Source organism: Sceloporus undulatus, chromosome 2 (assembly GCF_019175285.1).
Source record: "Sceloporus undulatus isolate JIND9_A2432 ecotype Alabama chromosome 2, SceUnd_v1.1, whole genome shotgun sequence".
Lineage (NCBI taxonomy): Eukaryota > Metazoa > Chordata > Lepidosauria > Squamata > Phrynosomatidae > Sceloporus > Sceloporus undulatus.
The window spans coordinates 190,844,844-190,868,571 of record NC_056523.1 but is presented as its reverse complement, the minus strand read 5'-3'; the positions used below and the strand labels follow the sequence as shown (position 1 = coordinate 190,868,571).

At 42.0% G+C, this 23,728-nt stretch overlaps 1 protein-coding gene across 8 annotated transcripts in view; it reads right to left on the bottom strand.

Annotated features, from left to right (window-relative positions):
• Window positions 1–23,728, bottom strand: part of L1CAM (L1 cell adhesion molecule) — a 120,464-nt gene that overhangs the window by 15,293 nt on the left and 81,443 nt on the right. For all 8 annotated transcript variants that reach the window (XM_042448853.1, XM_042448855.1, XM_042448854.1 and 5 more), the window contains 7 exons: window positions 19,496–19,715; window positions 17,178–17,293; window positions 15,901–16,120; window positions 13,076–13,198; window positions 10,714–10,899; window positions 9,562–9,684; window positions 6,724–6,888 (listed from right to left, as the gene is read on the bottom strand). In XM_042448853.1, coding sequence (XP_042304787.1) covers window positions 6,724–6,888; window positions 9,562–9,684; window positions 10,714–10,899; window positions 13,076–13,198; window positions 15,901–16,120; window positions 17,178–17,293; window positions 19,496–19,715 — 1,153 coding nt within the window. The remainder of the gene's footprint in view (window positions 1–6,723; window positions 6,889–9,561; window positions 9,685–10,713; window positions 10,900–13,075; window positions 13,199–15,900; window positions 16,121–17,177; window positions 17,294–19,495; window positions 19,716–23,728) is intronic.

Genomic DNA, 23,728 nt, shown 5'->3' with positions numbered 1-23,728 from the left:
TTTTTTTTTAATAAGGTTCCCATGATGTTTTAAAAAGAATGACAGACAATTATCATTGGACTGGATTTGGAAATTAAGTGTGTCTGTCTGTCCATCCATCCATCCAGCAATCTGTGACAGTTCAGAAAACAATATTGGATGGATTAACAGCCGTGCCTCCAGATTCTCTATCTCATTTATTTCTTACATTTTAAAGCTGTTTCAATATGCTTTGCTCTCTTTACAGGCTGCAAACAAATTCAAATAATAAAGTCTAAGATTTAAAAAGAGAATGGAGACAGGGCAAAAGAAAACCGCAGCAAATCCAACGACAAAGGATAAACCCAATGCACAATGATCTAAAAGAATTATAAGTATTTTCTATATGTCTGGGGAAAGAAAAAGGTTGCAATTGGTTGGTGCAGAAAAACACAACATACGCTGTTATTTACAGGCAGTGAAATGGGGGGGGGGGGGTTTACCAGTATCTTTCTATTTATACTTCTTCTGTTCTTCCCGCACAAATCTTTAAGGCAGCTCACAATAAAATCAACACACTGCAAACAGAGACAGTGGACAAGTGAAGGGATGGCTGAAAAACCACGAAAAACCACAAAAATACATAACCAAACTACTAGCAGCGCCCGCATTATGGCATCAACCTGGCAACTCATAATTAAACACAGCTAAAATTGTGGGAGAATAGAATAGTTCCCCTGATGTCTAAAAGCTGATTAAATAGGTGCCAGGCAAATGGATCACTCTCTCTCCCTCCCACAGCTTGGAGGGAAGGCAAAGCGAGATAATATGCCAGCAACATTTTCAACAGAAGTCTCTCTCCATCCCCACCCTCAAAAGCCTCATATTCCATGCCAGCCCAAACCTAATATATTTCTCTTGCTTTCACACATAGCATGGCTGCCTAAAATGGACTCTCGTGCAATATAAACAGCAGCTGTTAGTTTTTATCCCTTTGTCTCTGGCAAAAAAAGGGAACAATGCCTCTCTGTGTCTTCTTGGCTACAGCCTTTAAAATATTTCAAGTCAGTCATGAATTCCTTGCCTGCTTCATCTTTTCCAAAGCCCAGAGAGAAGCAGTTCATTCAGTGCCTCCTCCCACGTCTCACTTTCTGACAGTATGAATCTGACACGTTTGTCAGATCACAGCAAGTCCTTCCTCCCCTTAAAGATGTCACATCAAATAACAACAGCCATAAATAATACATCACAAAACCTATTAAAATTCCCAAGAAACCAGGCGGCAGGCAAGGCTCAAGATGATAAAAATAAATACGAGTAGGCTTGGAAAACCTACATCTTTAAAAATACAATTGATAGACTGTAAAGTACCAGCTATGAATTGGCGCAGGTACTCACTTTCTTACACACACCCCTTTTATATTGTCCTTCTCAAAAACAATTTAATAACAACTAGAGAAGAAACCTTGTGGTGTGATACCTCATCCGTTCTGAGTTACAATAACTGATCCTAATGGAAGAAAAACAACCCATGAAAGATGAAGCTTCCTTTGTATCTTTCAGGGGCAGAAATTTCAATTTCCAATTTGAAATGGGTGCCAAATTGATTCACATTTTAATGAGAACCTAGTAATTTGTACTTCCTGAAGCAACACAAAATGCAGTGAATCTTTAGGTATTCATACTTTTCTGAACTTTGCTTTTATCTGATACAAAAATGAATACAAGGGTACATGCGTTGGTGCAAGCCTAACCCCAAATATGTATATATTCATTATATGTATAATAAAAGCAGTGTAGCAAACGCATGATATTACAGGAAACTGCTTGCAAAAGATTGTTTTTAAAGCCACACACACAAACATGGATAAAAGCTTTTTAATATTCATGCAGTTTTTTTCCAAAAATGCTAAATACTGTAATAATAATAATAAAAAAATGAAATGTATTTAAGATTAGAAAAATGAGACACCGAACAAAACAGAAATGGATAAAACTCATTCATCCCTAGTTAAAACTGGTCTTCCTTGAAAGCAATTGCTTAACTCAGTGTTCAGACTATTTGCTGCTGTTGTTCTTAACTGGATAACTGCTGTTTTTGATTCTGGCCTTGATTTTACTGTTATGTTATGATTGGTACATATATTATTGTTTTTATTTCTTTCTCTGAACTGCTTCAAGAGAGGAGCTTTCTTGAGACAGTTATATTAAAAAGCTGATTAATACACAACAATGTTACACAATCCTACAAATGTACGTGGTTAATACCGAAAGCTGACTGTGAAAAGGAGAAGGTGAGCTTTATATTCAGTTGTGTCCCAGCAAGGAACAGTGCTGTGACACTTGGGACTTCATCACAAGCTGTATTCAGGCATTAGTTCCTCTGCATGAGTGAAGGGAACAAGGCTCCGTTCCTGACCTTCCTCTGTTGGGAGGAAAGGTCTCAAAAGGAGCTGTAACCATGCGCAGAGGAACATGGTCGCAGAGATCCGGGCAACTGTAAACTCTGACAAGGCAGATTGTGTTGAACTCCTTGTGTTCCTTAACAGCTCCTGTTTAGACCTCCTCTGACAATATGAGTTGGGAGTGGGAAGGAATCGGATAGGTGGTTCTTTGCTATCCGTACTCAGGTAATGAGAGGAGCACCTGAATAGATTGGTTGTAATGTGGATTCTACAGAAATGGTTCTAATGTGGATCACCAAAGAAACTAACCCCCGAATGGCCTCTCCACCCGCAATAGTAATTTCTTACTTGTACTGTATTCAGTGGGCCCTTACTATCTGCTGAGGTTTGGTTCTAGGACCCCCTGTGGATACCAAGATCCATGGATCATAGAATAATTGGAAGATGTTCAAGTCAGATAATATATAATAGTGTAGTAAGATTTGTTATTGTTCAAGTCAATCTCAACCCATGGCGACCCTATGGATGAGACATCTGTAAGACCCCCTTGTCCTCTACTACTCTGCTTAGTTCCTGTACATTCATACCCATGACTTCCTTAATAGAGCCCATCCATTTAGCATGCAGCCTTCCTCTCTTTCTATTTCCCTCCACCTTTCCTAGCATTATTGTTTTTTCCAGTGAGTTGTGCCTTATGATGTGTCCAAAGTACGACAGCCTAAGTTTTGTCATCTTGGCTTCCAGGGAAATTTCTGGCTTGATCTGCTCTAGGAGCCATTTATTTGTCTTTTTGGCTGTACATGGGATCCTCAGCACTCTTCTCCAGCACCGCATCTCAAATGCATTGATTTTCTTCCTATCTTGTTTCTTAACTGTCCAGTTCTCACATCCATACATGGTAATAAGGAATACAATGGCTTGTATGGTTCTAACTTTTGTGCTCAGTTGTGTATCTTTACATTTTAGGACATTTTTTTATCTCCCACCCCCAGGATCCATCTGTTATACTGCAAACAGATGTCTAGGAACCAATCATCTCCTTTTTGTTCAGATAAATTAGTGTGCTCCTACACATGGCATTCTAAGGGCCAACTCATTCTACATCATTTCATTTTGTGAGGTTGCGCCTTCCAGAATGTGGGAGAGAGCAACAAAACAGCACAGCCAAGGCAGAGCTCCGCTTGTCTAATGATATTTCTTTACACTTCAAGGAAGAAAGAGATATATGCAATGCTGAGGTAAGCTCAAGAGAATGTGTGAGAGACTATTCAATTTAATAATCTGGATTGTACACTATATAACTATAGTATGCAAAGGATCTTGTAGCACCTCTGAGACTAATTGTTTGAAAGAAGTTGTAGAATATGGTTTCATAAACTAGGTCTACTTCCTCAGATAGCAATGTCTTCGAAGTCTATGTAATCTTAGAACAGTCTTGATTTTAAGATCCACTGGAGAGAAGCAGGTAGCCAAACCAAAGTGCATGCCTTTACTTTCCTGCACTATTTAATTTTAATTCAATTATTTTTATTAACAAATACAAATATATATATATTTTTAAAAGTGAGTTTGAGAGGAAATGAGCGTGGAATGGGTCCAACCCTGCCTTGGTTAGATGGTATTCACTGTCTCTTTTTCTTACTTAGATTTTACTGGATGCTTTTTTTCCCTGTCTGTATATTATCATTAATGGGTATACTTTTTTCAGTGTTATACTGTGGTCAGAGATTCTCCACCGTGTCTCTGCCGTTTTAGTCAAGAATCTTAAGAATAAATATCTGCTTAGCCACTTCTTAGTTCAGCCTGGAAAGCAGACTGGAAATGTGTGCTGGATTTCACCAGGTGAGTGCTTCTTCCTAATAACATTTTAATATTATTAATAATATTTTATTTTTCAGTGCAAAAGATGGAGTGTAAAGGGTGAGGGGAGCCACATACATTTCCACCCTAGCAAAAAAACAGATGTCCTGCTCCAAAAAACCTTTCCCCGGAGGCCCAGAGAAATCACCTAAGTCTCTGTGTAAAGGAGGGGAGAGCAGCTTCTCAAGGTCCAGAGCCATTTTTGGAACAGCTTTCCCTGTTGCATGTAACTGTTGGGGGTAATCAGGATAATGACGTTTTTCTCTGTCTTCATATTATAATTTCAACTTTCATGTGTTACATTTTGTGAGAGTTTATGAGTTTATGAGTGTGAATAAGGTTTACTTCTCACTTCTAAGATGCTGGGGGAGATTTGGCCATTTTTAATTTTGAAGAGTTTTTGAAACAAATTCATTAAATTTAACGTGTTAGTAACACATTATCCGTAAAGAAAAAATAGGGTGTTAACATGCTACTTATAACACACTGGCTGAGATCTTACACCGCGCACATAGCTATGATGTTGTGGCTATACTTCATTTCCCAATTTGATCTGCAAAAGCCACTTTAAAATCCAGGCTGCCATACCGAGGGATGGTATTCTATGGTGCTGATAATTAGGGCACTAAAGGGTGGCACATCCAGCCCCATTCTGCCAGTGAACCACGGTGTGATGAGTGGAAGCATGGATCAATCACAACTCCTCATCCCACCATGGCTCAATTGCAGGAGGGGCTACACATGTCATCTTTCAGTGCCCTGTCTACAAAACTCCATCCCTTGGTACAGGTACCTGGCTTTTAACTCGGCTTTTAGGCACATTTGCAGTCATGGCTATGGTGCCCCCATCGTAAATGTCAATACTAAACAATTACAAGAGCTTAGCTTACAGCCCAGTTTACAACTTCAAAACTGCCTAACAGGATGCCACCCATCATTTTGAAGGGAAGGGCTTAATTAATAGGTTAAAATGTACAGTTAAGGTGCATGTACACTGTGGAAATAATGCAGTTTGACATCATTGACGTCATGGCTCCATCCTACAGAATCTTGGGATTTGTAGTTTTGTGAAGCACCATCTTTGGCAAAGAAGGCTAAAGAATTTGTCAAACTAAAAGGATTCCATAGGATGGAGCTAGAGCACTTAAAATGGTGTCAAACTGCATTGTTTCTACAGTATAGATGCACCCTTAGATTCCACCTAAACACTAGAAAGTTTTTTTTTTACTGCAAGAACTGTATGAGAGTAGAATGGCCTGCCTCGGAAGATGGTGGGCTTTCTTAAGCTTTGAGCTCAGTATTCCCAGCTATTCCATTTCAGGTTCTCTTGTGGTTAGCTCTATCCTTTTCATGATCAAACAACTGCCTCCTCCCAGAAAAGATCGGTATTTGGAAGCAATGGATGAAGTCTTGAGACTGGAGCTGAAAGTGGAGGCCTCTTTATGGAGCAGAGCTGCTTGTCCTAAAGTGGGCACAGCTTCCTCTTTGGGTGGGGATGGCCTTCCTGGAAGCCATGATGTACTGGACTGTAACTCCCAGCATTCCTGCCCTTGGCGATGCTGTCAAAGCTGGTGGGAACTTTGGTCTGATTATATCTGGAGAGCCACATAATTCCCACTCTAGCCCTTGGGCAAGGAATGGGCATAGAAAACATGTGGCGTCAAGGAGCTGTCCCGCCATGACAAGGAAACCCTCTTGGTGAATGAGAATGGCAAGCAGTCAAACCTTTCTCTGCTGTAATTCTCCATCTGCACCCACTGACAACCATATATACATATAATCTCCTTTTCTACCCATGGCTTTCTCTAGCTTTGGCTATCTATGGCACTATCTGATGGACCCTGGTGACACAGAGGTTAAATGCCAGTACTACAGCCACAACATTGTGAGTTCAGTCCCCAGGACTCCAGGTTGACTCAGCCTTCCATCCTTTCATAGGTTGGTAAAATGAGTACCCAGCTTGTTGGGGGCAACTGACTTACGGATTGTAAACCGCTTAGAGAGTGCTTAGTTCACTATGAAATGTAAAATGCTATGCTACTGGTATTGCATTGGTAGCACCAGGCCTTAGATTAAGACAAGTTTCTTAAATCAATGGCCTGTGGGTTTGGCATACTGTACTCATAATTTATAGCAGGGACTTCTGAGGTGGAAATCACATGGGTAAGCACTGCTTCTGAAGAAATGTTGAATTTTTTTTTGTCCATCTCATGATTGAACCTCTAGCACCTGTTGTGCCCTTTGCCATAGAAGCTATGGTCAAAAAGATGGCATTTTAAAAGCGGTAACATCTGCACAAATGGAACAGTTTGTAGTTCTGTTAGTGGATTAATCCCCAAAGATGGTGGCGGTGTAGGTGTGTGTGTAAGGAGGTAGATGCTAGTAGGGGTACTCCCCATGATCTGGATGAAACCACCTTAGGTCCCTCCCCAGCCACCCCTCATATTGAGAGATAGCAACTCTTTTCATTGGCCACCCAGTGGTCGACAGTATCACTTACCAGTACCAGTGGTTACCATTTCTGTCTCCCAGATGACTTGAAGATCTCCAGTACGATGTTCTTTCACCAGTCGAACCCGATACTGCTTTCCTGGCTGCAGGCCTGGGATGCTGTAAGAACCCTGGCTGGATGTGGCCTTCCCTACATCATGCCAGTCTTCTTTATCTGGTTGGAATATAGAAAAAGAGGGGTGGGAAGCTACACTATCTTTGTCTCTTTCCCCATTTCCACCAGCCACAGTCTCACCTCTCCTCACCCCTGAAGTTGGCTTTGAACTTGGCCTTGTGTGGTAGTCAGGAGACGGCAAGAGATGCAAAGCAATTTGTGTATCTCATCTCCTTTTTAAAAAAGATTTGTAGAAACTTGTGTTCTCTGGTCAGAAATAAAGGGCATTGAATTTTTATTCTCTCTCAGGGTTTGTCTATGTGGGTTTTTTTACTCCGAATTTTCTCCTGGCTCCCTGCATCCTGTTTATATGATGTAAGGTCAAAACTCCAAATTGGGTGCTGCCTGTCTTCATGATATCTGAACCCAGTTTGGCCTTTCCTCTTCTTACTCTGAATTTAAAAACCTTACCTTTTGCTCCGGGTTTTTGGTTCGCTCCACAGTGATAACAGGCAGTTGCCTTTCCATGCGGTCCCTGTGAGCAGTGTGACACCACCACTCTGGGCACAAGTCACACTGAGCTCAGAATGAGGTGCCCAGCATCCATAACATGGCTGGGCACCTTGTTGTGATCTCAGCGGTGGTGCCAGGTGATGAAGGGGGATCTTGTAGAAAGGCAGCCACCTGTCATCATTGTGGAAAGACCAACTGAAGGAATTCAGGGCAAATTTGGGGCCAGAATACTCCAGGGACAGACCAGAGTATTCTGGCCAGGGAAGGCAAGCTCTCAGTCATTGCCTCCACCACTACAGGGATGAAATAGCTCAGGTACTGGACCTGAGTCTGGCCTTCCCAGAGGTCCAGGCCCATGCCCCATGCCCCATTATGTTTGGTGGTCTCCCAACTGTTACAAGAAAGCTTCAGGCATTTATTGGCAGATACAAGGGAGACACTTGGCTTCAGTTCTAGGAGTCTATTTTTTGTGGCTCTGATCTTTTCCAGTTAGATACTGGATATGTAAGGGAACAGGGCAAACCCAAATATGCCAGGCCCCATATGCTAATTCAGGAAATCATTCCTAAAATGAATTTAAGCTCCCTTTATAAAGTGGCATAAAGAGAGTTTGAACAGAACAAAAAACTGGAAAGCATGTATTTACAATAGAAGAGTTGAAGGAAACAAGGTCCCATGTGCTGTTAATAGTCCACAAACTTTATTATCTTAAAAAGCCCAACACATTTCAGTCTTGAAGTTCGATAGCTGCCATCCCAGACCTATGAAAAATAACCTCCCCTATGGACAGTTTCTAACAGTGAAACAGAGCTGTTCTAAGGAGGAACAATTCACTATGTAATCAGATCCATTAAATAAATAGTTACAGGATAGAGGTTACCTACAACGTGTTATAGATAATGGATATCATAAAGCAGCATGTAGGTCTTGCTCAGAACCTTTGAAAAAACAGGATAGACCCCCACAGTAACTGCATACATTGTGCATTGACATTTAACCATGTCACAAATAGTATGCAACAATCTATAAAGTAACATTGGTATTTGATTGAAAATATTTCAGGACACACAGAAAAACCAGTGATTTCATTCAAAAAAATCAAGAAATATTAAAGAATGGTGATGAGGCCAAACTTTAGGATCCCCAATAGAAAATCTAGTAGTACTGTGTTTGGGGCAAATATGCCCACAGGACATTACTCGTGTGGCCATTGTGTATACTGTAAATACACAACCAAAATAAAAAGATTTAACTATTTTGTAAACCAAAAATCGTATAAGTCAGGCAAACATTTACAACTAACAACTGGTACAAAAACATTACTAAGGATTCTGTTTTGTGTGATATGGGAGGAGGTCAACCGGGGGATGAAATCATGAGTTAACAAACCAGGTGATGCCAACCATAGTGATGCCACGGTACCCACTATATTCTATACTGCTCAGGCCTCTTCTGCAATACTGTGTTCAATTCTGGGCACCTCATTATAAGAAGGATATAGACAAGGATATAGGAGCAGGCTCAGAGAAAAGCAACAAAGATGATAAGAGGTATGGAGAATAGAATATATGAGGAAAGGTTGAAGGAGCTGGGCATGTTCAGACTGATCAAGAAAAGACCGAGAGGGGTGACAGAACTGAAATCTTCAAATACCTCAGTGGCAGTCACAGAGAGGAGGAGGTAGGCCTGTTCTTTGCTGCCCCAGAGGATAATGGTTTGATGTTACAGGAGGTTAGATTTCTATTGAATGTTAAAAATAATGTCTTGACATTAAGATTGGTTCAGCAATGGAACCACTAGCCTAGAGAGATCATGAGTCTCCTTCTTTGGACATCTTCAGAAAGATGTTGGACAGATACCTGCTGAAGATGCTTTAGCTGGAGATCCCGCATTGAACAGGGAGTTGGTCTAGATGCCCCATAAGGACCCTTCCAACTCTATGATTCTACAACTCCTAGTTTCTCGCAGTTGTTGTGCAGGCTAAGGGGTTATAAATTGTAGTCCATACTAACTTCTCCAAATTCTGAGCATGAAGGACATTATGAGAAGAATTTAGAGACCTAACCGGATTAGTCTGGAATATCAAGGGATCTTTGAGACTAACTGTGTGAAAGAAGTTGTAGCATAAAAATATGTGTATTGTGCGAAGAGACCGAGTAAAGGGCTTTCTTCCCACCCTCAGATGAGAACCCTTTTACAACCCCATTTTCCTGCTCTTACCAGTCTTGCTCATAATATGGACTGCAAACTCCACATCTCGCTGGCTCTGACGTGGGATCCAGATGATGGTGGTGAAATTCTCCCCTGTCTCACCCAAAGTGATGTTCACCAAGGACAGGTTCACTGGCCATGGAGGCAGGGAGAAAATGGGGTGGGGATTGGGAGGAGGTGTTTATTAATTTTAATGCTTGCCTTCAAAACTATACAAGACCAAGTCCCACCTGAAGTTTCCCACAAAGAACAACATAATCAAGACACAACCAAAATCACCACAACGAATTCTATGATCCTATCTGTGCACTGCTCTTCTGCCCTGGGGATGATGGGAGTTGTAGTCCAGCACATCTGGAGGGCCCCAGCAGTGGGAAAATGGGGGAGAGTCACAAACGGAAGATGACACCCTCTGGACTCTCCCGTAAAGTTCTGCGAATGAGGCACAGTGATTATCAAACAAAAACCTTGTCTGAAAAGCACCCCAAGAGAGCTCTGCCTAAACACTTCTTTGTACCCTTTCACCAGGATAGGGGAGGCTTGGTATCTCCATTGATTTTCAACTGCAAGGTGGCACTGAGTAAACAGAAGCACAGCTCTCAACACTTCCTCGATCACTGTTAAGTCTAAATACAGAAAAAGTTCACCATCTTGCCATACAAACAGCTATTTTTTTCATTAGCAAGAAATACCCTCAGCCCCATTTCCCACCCTACGTTAGATAATAACTTCTCTGAGAAATAGATTGTGTGGAACTTGCCAGCTCACATGAAACCCTGCAGCTCTGCTTCACTTATTTTGTCTGTGTTTAGTACAGGTGGAATCTCTTATCCGAAATGATTGAGGCCAGAAGTATTTTGGATATTGGAGGGTTTTGGAATATTTGCAATTATATAATGTGATATCTTAGAAATGAGTTCCAAGTCTAAACACAAAATTAAGTTTATGTACTCTGAACCATCAGAAAGCAAAGGTGTCACCATCTCAGCCACCCATGTAGACAATTTTGGATTTTGGAATATTTCAGAATTATGGATAAGGGAGACTCAACCTCTACCTTGTTGATCTGCTAAAACACAAGTCCATCCAAAGGAAAAGGAACCACCCAACCCTGTTTTTGTATGTATGCCTAGAAAGAAGAATACGGAGGTTTCCTCTTACCTGACTCACGTATTGCATGTTCCTGCAGAATATAGGCCTCTCCTGACCCCTCTTTGGTTTCTGCTGACAAGTAGAAATTGTAAGGAGTGTAGGGGTCCAGATCACTGACGTTGAACATAAGTTGGGTGGCAGGGATGGTAATGCCACTAATGAAGCCCACGTTGGTCAGATTGGAAGTCTGGTTGGCTAAGCACAAGAGGGCAAAGAAGGATGGAGGTGTTAACAGATTCTGGCAATGCACAGTCGATGCCAATCCTACTGCTGGGCAGGCAGTATTCACAGCAAGCTTGACAACCTAAAATAATCCCAGTTCAGCCATGAAACCCACTGGGTAAATCTGGGCAAGTCACACTCTCTCAGCCTCAGATGATGGTAATGGCAAACCCCTCTGAACAAATTTGTCAAGAAAACCTGGTGATAGATACACCTTAGGGTCACTATAAATTAGAAATGACCTGAAGGCACACAACAACAACAACCAAGCCACCATACAGCAGGCATGGGAGCACCTCTCTTGCATCTGGCTACCTATGGGTAAGCCTCTCTAGACTCATGAAATTTACTTTTTGTTCAGTAAGGATAGCACAAAGCAGTGGTTGTCAGCCTTTGATTCTCCTTTTGGATTTCAGTTCCCAGAATCCCTGACTGTTGATCGTTCTGTAAGAGCTGTTTAACAGTGGATATACTGCCTCAGAGGATGGTGAACATGCCTTCATTTGAAGTATTTAAACAGAGGCTGGATGGACATCTTTCACGAATGCTTTAGTTGTGTATTTCTGAATGGCAGGGGGTTGGACTGGATGGCCCTTGGGGTTCCTTTCAACTCTAAGACTTTATGATTTTGTGATGCTAGATTTCTGTCCAAAACACCCGAAAGACCTAAATGTTGAGATCAATTGGCACAAACCAGCAGTCAAAAAATATGAAGAGTATTTCATGTACACACAAACACGCACACACTCCCATGCACCCCCTGGTTTCTGTCCTGTGTATTATTTGTTGCTGAGATGCGTGAAATTTCTGTAACAAAGAGCAGATCAAACTGTCTGAGACATTTTTTTTAAAAAAGGGAAAGAAAATCGCATGAAGTAATACAGTATATGTGCAGACTTCTCCTGAGTGTGTGTGAGTGTTGCTAAAGAATGACCCACTTCAGATCATGGAATTAGGTGAGCCAGTCACTGGGACTCTTCCAGTTTTACTGTACCATTGCAGCAAATGCTTTTTCTTCTTTCTCTTTCCTGAAGCAAAAGAGCATGTATTTGCATCTTCCCCTCAGGCAGTGACAGGGTTTTGAAAAATAAATGCAGAACTATGAAAAGGATAGCTGTACTGTATTATGTAAGATCTTGCGCTCTTATGTCAGTGTGGAAGAAGCAGTCCTTAGTGGACCAAACCTTAGCAAGAGACTTTCGCAAAAACATTCTGTTTTATTTGGGGAATCAATTACCATAGAGTTGCTTCTGCCAGTGTCCCCAGAACAGCTTTTAACAATTATTTGTGTATAAGTGCATGTGCACACATTTATAAAATCATGGAAACTAGGACTGTCCTAGTAAGCAATGGTGGAGGATGGATGTAAATTTTTCTTGTTATTTCTCTCAGCACAAACCAGACTCATAGACCAGCAAAAGGGAGTGGGACACATTCAATTAAAAATATAAAAATAAAGTATACATATGGTTAAAATATGAAATGGGTATAGAAGAAAACATTTTAAAACTAAAAAAATATGTAGAGCACCCTATCTATCCATTTAGAGAACAATATTCATGTGAAACTGGCCATTGTCTGACAAATGTAAGTGCTGCTGAGCAGAATCTGGCAACATTGTACAGTATGCTATATCAGGAGTTATGTCTGAAAGCAACATGAAAACATAGAATTGTTCTGTGCTTCCTGGATATTTATATAATAAGGGTGAAAGACTAATGCAGATGTCTCTGGCCTGGCCGTATCCCAACCAAAGGATTAACAAGGTGCTGCGGATTAGGATGCTAGGAAATGCCATCTGCAGTGCTTTCCTAGTTGTGGGGTGTATCAAGAACAAGTAGTTGGACAGACCTTTTGGGGTCCTGCCACAACTGCTTGTCTTAAAGTACTCCATGACTGAGAGAGTACTGCAGACGTTTCCTAGTATCCCAGGCTACAGCATTTTGGTAACTTTTCAGCTGGGGTGCTGCCAGACTGGAAAGGTAGACTTTGAAGGCCCCTGTTCAGTAATGGCCACAACCATGAATTCCCAGCAGTTACATAAGTTCCAACTTATTATCTCATAATTACTGAACATTACTGAATTTTATACGGCACTTAAACCCATAGTCCCTGCTCCCCAAAGCCCAAACTTGGCATACAGACTCACCTTGTTGATACGCCAACACATATCTCACTAATTTCCCATTGGGGAATTTGGGTGGTGTCCACTCCAAGGTCACTGTTGTGTCCGAAAGGAACTCCATATGAACAGATTCAGGGCGGCTAGGAACTATGCAAAGAGGCAGAGAAGAAAAGAGTGTGAAGGACACTAGGGATGTATTTGGGAAGATGTGGCTCGCAAGTGGTGTGGAATGGTTGGAGCAGAAGCTCTCTCACTCCCAAAGTTTTAATTTGGATTGATTTTCTTCCTGTCTTGTTTCTTAAATGTCCGGCTCTCACATCCATACACAGTAATAGCAGTATGGCTGTATGATTCTAACTTTTGTGCTCAATTGTATATCTTTGCATTTTAGAATCTTTTCCAGTACTTTCATAGCCACTCTTCCAATTCTTAGTCTTCTTCTGATTTCCTGGCTACAGTCCCCATTTCTATCAATGTTTGATCCCAGATATGAGAATTCTTTTACTACATTCGGCCCTTGTTATACACAGATTTTTTTATACACGGATTCAAGCATCCATGGTTTGAAAATGTTCAAAAAAAGTATAAATTTCAAATATCAAACCTTGATTTTCCATTTTTATAAGGGACACCATTTTGCTATGTCATTATATTTAATGGGACTTGAGCATACACAGATTTTGTTATACACTTTGGATCTTGGAACCAAACCCCAGCGTATAATAAGGGCCCACTGTATTTCTATTTCTTCATTGTCTAGGTTGAACTTGTAAAGACCCTTGGTGCTCATTATTTTTGTTTTGTTTATGTTCAACATTAAGCCTGTCTTTGCACTTTCTTCTTTCATCTTTCTTAGTTCCAGGTCTTTGAGGTTTTCAGCTAGTACTATGGTGTCATCTGCATATTTTATATTGTTGATATTCCTTCCTCCTATTTTCACTCCTCCTTCTTCTGTGTCCAAGCCTGCTTTTCTTATACTGTAATATGTTCTGCATATAGTGTGAAACGATACAGTCTTGTCTGACCCCTTTGCCAACTGAGAATATATAATGGCATATCTAATAGATGCTGCTAATTCAATTTGAATTCTTGATTAGTTTTTAATTTTCACAGGCAAACTGAGTTGAAAGCATGGCTCAGTCTGCAGAGCACCTTTACAACTATTTTTAATATGTTATTTTGATTGTTAAGATGTTCAAATAAATGGACAAACCACTTGGTGCATGAGGTGAAGGCAAAGCCAACACTATGTTCAAACTGCTGGATTTGCCTTGTTAAGCCAGGCTCACTAGTAGTGAAAAATCTGCTAGAACTGTTCTTATTAGTTATATCTGTCTTAATTCTTAGCTACCTGTCACAGTTGTTTGTTACAAACAGATGTAGTGCGGCTGTGAGAAGATTGTGGCTTGCTTAAGTTCACTCAGAAAATTAATGGCTGATATCAGATTTTATTTCCAAGTATTTCTTTATACTGCTATCCAGTCTGGATGCCATACAAAGATCACATTCAGACATGCTTAGTTTCAGCAAGGTGAGTGCATTATGTGCCCTCAGATCACACCATGGGATCTGAGACGTGAACAAAGAATTTCTCAGATCATGCTGTTGTGTGCCTTTTCTATACTGGCTTTCACGTGCTAGATGTGGCTGGAGCATTTTGTGGACATGGCCCCCCAAAACAAGCCATACCAGGGAATAGTTTTTTGTGGGTTTTTCGGGCTATGTGGCCATGTTCCAGAAAAGTTTCTTCCTGACGTTTCGCCAGCATCTGTAGCTGGCATCTTCAGAGATACCAGGGAACTTGGCCAAGACCACAAGGCATTTCCAAACAGATCCCTTATCAGACACCCTAGCTTCCCATACATATATAATGAGAGGACAAACATTTAGTTTAAAAGAATGAAAATTAGAAAGAAGAAATACCATAAATATTTGAAATATTAAAATAGGCATAACAATCACATATATGTGTCACTGCACCCTGGCTTGTTGTGAGGAGTGATCCAGCCACTGCTATCAAATCAAACTTGTCATATAATCACAAACCACAGCCTGAAACTATGGTTTGCACCTGGTTTACAAACTTTGGTATGTTTAAATTATGGCTTGTCATGACATTCAAATATATAACCGTGGGTCATCCCTGGCTTGTTTCCCCAGTTAACTATCATGAAACAAGAAAGGACAAAAGAAGTAGGAGAGAAACAAAGCAGAAATGAGAAGACAAGCCGTGGCTTGTTTGGTGGTCTATCATACAATCTGTGGTTTAAATAACAAAACATAGTTAATACAAACCATGCCATGCACACACATCCAGGGATCATGCCCTCATGACATGATAAGCCTGGGATCCACAAGACCCCTGGCTTATTGGCTGCAAGCAGTCTGTGTGTAGCAGTAGCAGCAAAGTGATTTGTTTAATATGTTGTCCAGTCACGGACGCATTCCAGGTGTCTCTCCCATCAAACTAGAGAAGGAATCCAGAGTTTGTTTCTCTGGTTTGCTGGGAGAGAAGCAAACCCTTCAAAGACTCTGCCTATATTCTGACACCATGCTAAACAAACCATGGTGCTATCCCTCCACAGTCTTTCAGCCGTTTCCCCTGCAAACTAGACCAAATGGGCACCACATATCCAGCATATTGCTCAGATGCCTCACGTATCATGCTGTGCAACCATGGAAATAAGAAGGAGAAGAGGTTCAGGAAAATGCCACCACCAAAAACAGGGCTCTCAAGCGGGTTTGCTCCTAGAGTTATGAAAAGAAGTTATGAGGGAGTTCCTAGAGTGAATTTAGGAAAGAGCCAAAAGCTTGAGAAACCTGACGATGATGGGGCTCAAGGTTCTTACCTCCCTCCGGTGTATCAAATCCCATGGCCTCGCTGTGGGGGCCCTCCCCCCGGCCATTGAGCACCGCCATCTGAACCCGGTATCGGCTCCACGGCTTGAAGCCCCCCAGTGTGATCTCAGATACATTCCCCTCAATCAACACTTTCCCATGGGAGCGGGTGTGAGCACGAGCCTGCCGACGGCTGCGGTCTGCCAGAGTTCCCAGCCAGAAGAAATAAACCTGGTTGAATCAGGAGGGCCAGAGAGGGAGAAAAAGAGAAAGCGGGAAGGTGTTATTTACCCACAGTTCTGTAACCATCAGTAGTGGTTCAGCCCTGACATCCAGGGCAAGGTGGCTAAGTCCATATGCAGATGAACTCGCATACACTGTTAAGAGGAACATCGTCTTTTTGTTTAATGACTTGATGAAAATGTGCCTCCAAGCTATGACTTACCTTTCTCACTGCAGGCAGCTTTAGCTTTTTTGGTTTTTAAATACAACCAAAGGATATAAGGCTAGAATGCCTCTACACATGCACAGGGCATTTAAAAGGAAATTCCAGTAATTAAAAATTGAAGCGGGAAGGACAAAAAGATGAAAAACATGCCACTTCACTCTAGTTTTACATTATCTTCTGGCCTGGCCAGTAACATTCTGAAAGCTGGTCACCCTGTTTTTAGTTCTGTTGGATGTCCCTGATGAGGGCACGGATGTGCTTACCTCGGACCTCAAACAACATTAAAATTAAATAACTGGTTGGCAATAAGATAAAATTCTGCACAGCATACAAGTGCACTATGCAACTTCTATAAATTGTGGTCAATTGCATATTTTCTTTCTTTAGCACGATTTATTACCTTGCAATTAACAGGGCAGTCCTGCAAGTTACACTGGAATACAATATCCCAGTGGCATCACTGGGGGATTCAGGGGGATCAGGCTGCATCATGTCACACCTTAGAAGAGGGTGACACCTAGTCAGGTCCTTCTGGCTTGTTGCAGCAGAGACTTCCTCACAAGGAGACTTCTGCTGCCACAGCAAAGGAGATGGCCAAGTGCCCTTCTCCAGCTTTGCCATGGTGGCAGAGCCCCCCTCATGAGGAGACCATTGCTACCATGGTAAAGGAGAGAGCTGAGCATACCCTTTTGTCAACTACCATCTCCCCAGCAAGCACTCCCCCCAGCACTGGGTGACAACAGGGATGGGCACACCACTGCAATATCCTCTGTGATAACCATTTAAAAAAAAATCAAATCACAAAAGCTACTTCTGTCAATCAGGTATCTTCTGCCTTACCTGAAATCCCTTGAGGTGACCCAAAATCTTCTCTTTGTTAGGCAGGATCCATGAAAGCTTGATGGTGGTGCTGTTCAAGACTTCAACAGCCAAATTCTCAGGGATGGCCTCAGGGACTGTGGGGAGGAAAACTGGAATTAATTAAACTTACAATGTTAGTGGCAGGGGCATTACTTGGAGAAGGCAAGGGGTGCGAACTGCACCAGGTGATGCCCCGAAGGGTGTATACATGGTGGGGAGGTATACCTGATGGGACTAGTGTGGCTGCTGGGCCAGTGGTAAAGGGTCTTGCCTGCCTTTCTTGCTCACCCAACAGTCATTCCAGATGCTGGAAGCCACAACCCCCCAGCAGCAGTGTTTTGGTCATTTGAGGGGCAGCAATTCATGGGACAGGTGAGCAAGTCAGAGGGAGGGAGGGAGGGTGAGCAGGGTTGTTCATTGTCCCCCCCCCCCACAACCCTTTCTGGGCACCCATACTGTGTGACACCAACTGTAGTGATACCACTGGTTAGTTGGCATGTGAGGGGATGCAAGAAGGGAGGAAGGAGTGAGGGTTTGGGTCTAACCAGGGATGTCAATGGGTCTGGGCCCATGGGTCCCACCCCCACATTGATTTCTTAGGGTCCCACATAGTCATGTTCAGAGTGACCAGAAGCCCTCCTTTTCCCAGACATATCCTACATTTCAACCTTAGGTTTGGAGGATTTGGCAGGAATTTCAACATGTCCTATTTTTGAGCCATAAAACCTATGCTTGTGTCATCCAGTATTTCAGAAGGCAAGCAAGAGGTAGCTCAACAGATTTATTACTGCCACCACTGCTCCAAAGGGCTTGTTAGTTTTCACCAAGCCATAAACATGACCAAAATGTTCAGCCTGCAACAATACACACAAATAACTACAGAAAAACTGTCCAGCGGCACAATCCCAGCACATGGGGCTAGGGGAAGGGGTGAAAAGGCTGTCACTGACTATGTGATGGTTTTGTTTGTTTGTTTTTTGGAGGGAGGTGTAAAAAGAAAGGAGAATCTGGGTTGTTGAACCAGATCAATGGCACCAAGGGAAAAGGTGCTGATTTGAGTTGTGGAAGAAGCAGGAGGGATGAGAAAGCAATGGGAAAATTACAAATGAAAGTAGTTTGAATGTAGATTCAGCCAAGCGGTTGTTGCTAGTAAAGTACAATTTTAAGCATTTGTTTTGTTCAGAGTTCTATAATTACCATATGTACTCGACTATAAGTCGATCTCATGTATAAGTCGAGGGCAGGTTTTTGGGGCCCAAATTATGGATTATGACATAACCGATGGATAAGTCAAAAGTAAAACAGAGGAACATATAACAAAAGATCTACAGGATGAAACAAAGGAAAATGATGCCAAAAACGTATAAAATTCCAGTTGGCAAAACACTACAGGCTTGATGGGTGAGAGAATAGAATGGGGTCAGTGCTTCCAAGACAGATTACAATCTTGGCTTTTACCTGCAGTTGTTGTCTTTTTTTTATAAAGAAACTTACATTGTACTTACACTGACCCATGGATAAATCAACTTACATAGGTTTTTTGGGTCAATTTTTTGACTAAAAGTTCTAGACTTATAGAGCATATACAGTATATTGTAAGCCAACACGGCATTTTAATTAAGATACATTCATCAGAAAAAAATATAGCTGAGTACATAATAAAATACATTATATGTAATATAGCTGTAAATAAACCATATGAAATTAATTTATATTTATATGAGTGTCTCTAGCTTTTATTTGGTAATGTCCTACCTTTTTCTTGCATGTCAGAGTAGATGAACCCTTTAACTGCCATGGCTACATCCTGTGCATTCAGAAGCACCAGAAATGCTCCTTGGCTGAGGATTCCACACAGCAATAGCAATAGCGTTTATATAATTTATATACCGCTTCATACCACCTAAGCAGTCTCTAAGTGGTTTACAACTGTAAGCTAATTGCCCCCAAGAATCCGGGTACTCATTTTACTGACCTCAGAAAGATGCAAGCTTGAGTCGAGCCTGAGCCTCTGGCTGGAACTGAACTCACAACCTTATGGTTTGTGAGTAAGTGGCTGCAGCACAGGCATTTAACTACTGCGCCACCAGGGCTCCTCATGAATCTCATGAAACTACAAATCCCATAATTCCACAGATGGAGCTATGGCAGTTAACGTGGCATCAAAGTGCTATAATTGTGTAGGGAGAAGAGAGTAAGGACATTTGCCTGCTTGCCATGTTGCCTTCTTTCCTCCTATCTTGCCTATAGTGGCAGCATAACTTTCCCTCAAAGCCTTTTTCACTTTCGTTACTCACCATCCTCCCCTGAGTAGCCAAGTTCGCTGGAAGGTTCGGGACCTTTGCCAAAGTCATTGCGTGCCTGCACCTTGATCTCATAAGGTGTGAAGACCGGGGTGCCTGTCACCACTACAGGAGGGGCTTCTACTTCCGTCTCGTTCCACTGGGCTTCACTCTCCTGCCTCCACTGCACGTGGTATTTCAGAGTTGGAGCATTCCACTCCCAGGGAGGCAAAGGCTGAAAGAAATAGTAGAAAGAAAATGGCAGCGGGAAAAACGCAGAATGGACCAGAAGCCCAAAGCCCACCAAGTCCAAGAAGTACACCCAAATTTTTAAAAGGAGAAGTTAGTTGCCTTTATTGTCCTGCTTGCCAGCAGCACTCAAAGATATCTGTGGGAAAGCTGTTGAGGTCAGAACCAGAGTCAGACTAAACCTATTTTCCTTCCATTTTGATGGGCCACAAAAACACTCATGCTGAGACAAAGTCTTCACCTTGAGTTAACACCTAGCAATATAAACCTTGCATATCTTTATATCAATTGATGTAGCACAGTGATTCCCAAACTTTGGTCCTCCACGTGTTTTCGACTTCAGCTCCTAGATGCCCCAGCCAGTATGGTCAACAATCAGGAATTTGGAGAACTGATGTCCACAACATCTAGAGAACTAAAGTTTGGTAAATTAGCTACCCCATCCCAGCGGCATCACTAGGTGGGTGCAGGGGGTGACAACCACACCAGGTGACACCCAAAGGGGGGATGGCACCACTGCTCCTCAGACATCTGCATTTTTGCAGAAATGGGCTGTGGCATTCACCTGCATCTCTTTAAAATGCTGAAGAGTGGGGTGTGAGTGGGGTGAGGCTCAGGGGGAGGAGAAAGGAGAGGCTCCAGGGTTTGTTTGTTTTTTAAATTAAAATTTCAAATTTTAATTTTTAAAAAATTAAATTATTTTTTTAAAAAAATCTTTAAAAACAACACATTTTACCAAATTTGCACTTTAACCACATGTATACAGTGCGCCCGCGCCATACGCGGCCTTGATCATACGTGCTCAAGCCGCAGGGCGCGCGCGGGGCGGAAGGGGCGATGCGTCCCATTCAATTGAATGGGCGCGCGTGCCTGTTGCGCCCCGCGTCCACCTGCGCCGCTGCGCACAAGCCCCATTGTTTCCAATGGGGCTCGAGCATAGGTGGAATTCGCCTTACGCGGAGGGATCCGGAACGGATTCGCCACGTAAGGCGAGGATGCACTGTATGTAAAACATTTTCATTCTGTGCGAATGATATCATAAATTAAAAGTATAAATTGTATTTTGCTAGTTGTTTACGTCCCAACTATTACCATTACATTCAGTAATATATGCAAATTACATTTTATAAGTAAATCAGTACAAAAACATTACTAATAATTCTGCATGGTGCGGTATGGGAGGAGGTTAATGGGGGGGTGACACCATAAGTTACCACACTGGGTGACACCAACCCGATGGATGCCACTTCCCCATCCCAGCTTTGAAAGCAGGTTTACCCTCAGAGGTACTGCAATTCTCCATAGGTCCACAAGAGGGAGACAGGCAAAGATGTTACAAATCATGCAGGAGTAAAATGGTGATGATGTTAGATAGAGCTCCAATGTTTGTACTATAGAGACATCGACATTAGCCTTATTTCACTCTTACTATTATTATTATTGATATCCAGGACACACAGGACAATTTTATACTTTGCTGTTACTTTCAGACATTAATCTTGATACAATATATAATGATGCTAAGTTCAGTGCAGCAGCACTTAAATTTGTCAGACGATGGCCAATGTTTGTTTGTTTGTTCATTCGTTTGCTTTTGTTTTTTAAAATCTGCTGTTAATTGTCTGGTTTCAGAACTTTTTTTAAAAAGGAATTCTGAAGTGTTTTAAATTGGATTTTTAGGCCCAGAACAGACCGCTTGTTTGTGGTGGCCTGGGGCCAATTTTAGGGTTCCGGAGTGAGCAGCTCCAGAACCCTAACACATATGGATTGTGCCATCTTTATGTGGCGCTGTCCATACATGGCACACTGATGATGTCGTCCCCGCATGCCAGAAAGAACCCAAGTTTTCTGGGTCCGGAGGGACACCGCGCAGTTTGGCTGCTGCAGCGTCCCTCCGGAGGGAAACCGGGCGCCTCCAGCCCGCCCCTTTGGGGTGGACTGGAGAGCCCCTGTGTTATGTATTAAACATTTTAAAAGTTTTTATCCACTGGGGGCTCCAGTAAGTCAAAAGGTGATAAACAAGTGCAATACCTACATAAATGCATATATACCTGAAATTTATAATATTACATTTTCCTGTAATTTGTGAGTGCCTGTCTACCACTGTATTCTGTGTATATGAAATGCAGAACAGCTCTGAGATGAGCTTATTCTAATCTTAGGTGGTGTGCTGTGCTTTTATCTTTTTATTATGTTTGAAAAGTGTTTTAAACTGCTTTTACATTCTGTTTCTAACAAAGTAACTTATTTTAATTTTTAAAACTTTTGTATACTGGTAATAAGATTTTAGCAGCTTGAATTTGTTCCAAGCTGCCTTGGATCCCATGACAGAAAAAGCCAGTGTGGTGTTGGTTTGAGCACTGGACTACAACTCTGGAGATGAGGGCTTGATTTGCGGCTCAACCATGGAAATCTATTGGGTAACCTTGATTGAGTCACACTCTCTCAGTCCTAGAAAACCCCATGATAGGTTTGCCTTAGGGTTGCCATAAGTCAGAAATGACCTGAAGGCACACAACAACATAAATAAAATACAGCGGGCCTTTGGTATCCACTGGTGTTAGGTTCCAGGACCCCAAGTGGATACCCTAAAGCCCTAAATGGCTTGGGCCCAGGGTACTTGGAGGACCGTCTCTCCCCATATAATCCGCCCCGCACACTCAGATCATCTGGGAAAAATCTGTTAGAGGTCCCTAAATTTCATCTGGCAAGGACCTCACAGAGGGCTTTTACCATTGTTGCCCCCTCATTGTGGAACAAGCTTCCCATAGAGCGCCGCTCCTCTGCATCATTGGTTTCTTTTAAGAAACAATTAAAAACATACTTATTTCAGCTGGCTTTTTCACTTTAGCTAATAGTGTTCTTCTCTTTCTGCCCCTTGTTTTTCTGTTTTTCTTGACCCCAGATTACTGTAAATAGTGCCGCTTATTCTGCCCCTGATGAATGTGATTTGTATAGATTCCTGTTCATATCCCCTTGTAATGTTGTTTTAAATTTTTATACTCTGATGTTTTTAACTGTATTTTATTGTTCTTCATTTTTGTAAGCCGCCTTGATCACACCTGTGGAAAGGCGGGGTAGAAATAAAAATTATTATTATTATTATTATTATTATTATTATTATACCAAAATCCACAGATACTCAAGTCCCATTATATACAGCGGCATTGTAAAATGGTGTCCCCTATATAAAGTGGCCAAATTAAGGGTTTGCTTTTTGAAATTTATATATTTTGAGAATATTTTCAAGCCATGAATTGTTGAGTGTGTGGATAAAAGAATTCCTGGATATGGAGGGCCAACTGTCAATAAATTAAAATATTGTAGCAACCCAAACAAGCGTAATTACAAGAGAAAGATTTTCTCTGACTGCAGCCACAACAGTGTCATGCTAAAAAAGATAGTGAACCCATATGGCAACACCCTTTGGGAGTGAAAATGAACTAAGAGGAGCAACCAGTGCCAGGCCAGCTGTGGCAGCAAAGGCTGTCTCTCCTCCGCCTCCTGTATTTTGGCAACATTTGTCTAGCTGAAGCTGGTACAAGCCTCCTTGAAGTGAAACGTCTGGCACCAGCTGTCTCCTGGGAGCCCAGCCCAAAATGCCTCATCATTATGGCAAGCACGACTGTTGGGGGATAATGCTGGATGGCGAACATGCCACTGCCTCTCTTTTGTGCCGGAATGCAAAACAAGACAGCTAAACCTAACACAGTCACAGAGAACATAAAAGACACAAGGTGATGTGTGTGTATATAATGTTGCCTCAGTACAGTCATACCACTCTGACACTCTGCTGCCCACGTGTCTTCCCCAACTGCATAAATAGCAAGAAAAAGAAAAGAAAGACCACTGTCACATGCATATGCCTGCCAAAAGGCTAGTCCACAAAAAGATACAGCTGAAAACACATGTAGGCCTTCCCTAAATGCAGACCATTGACTGCAGAGTTCTATGGGAAGAAAAACCAGAGTTCAGTAAATGGCAGGCGGCCTCCCGTTA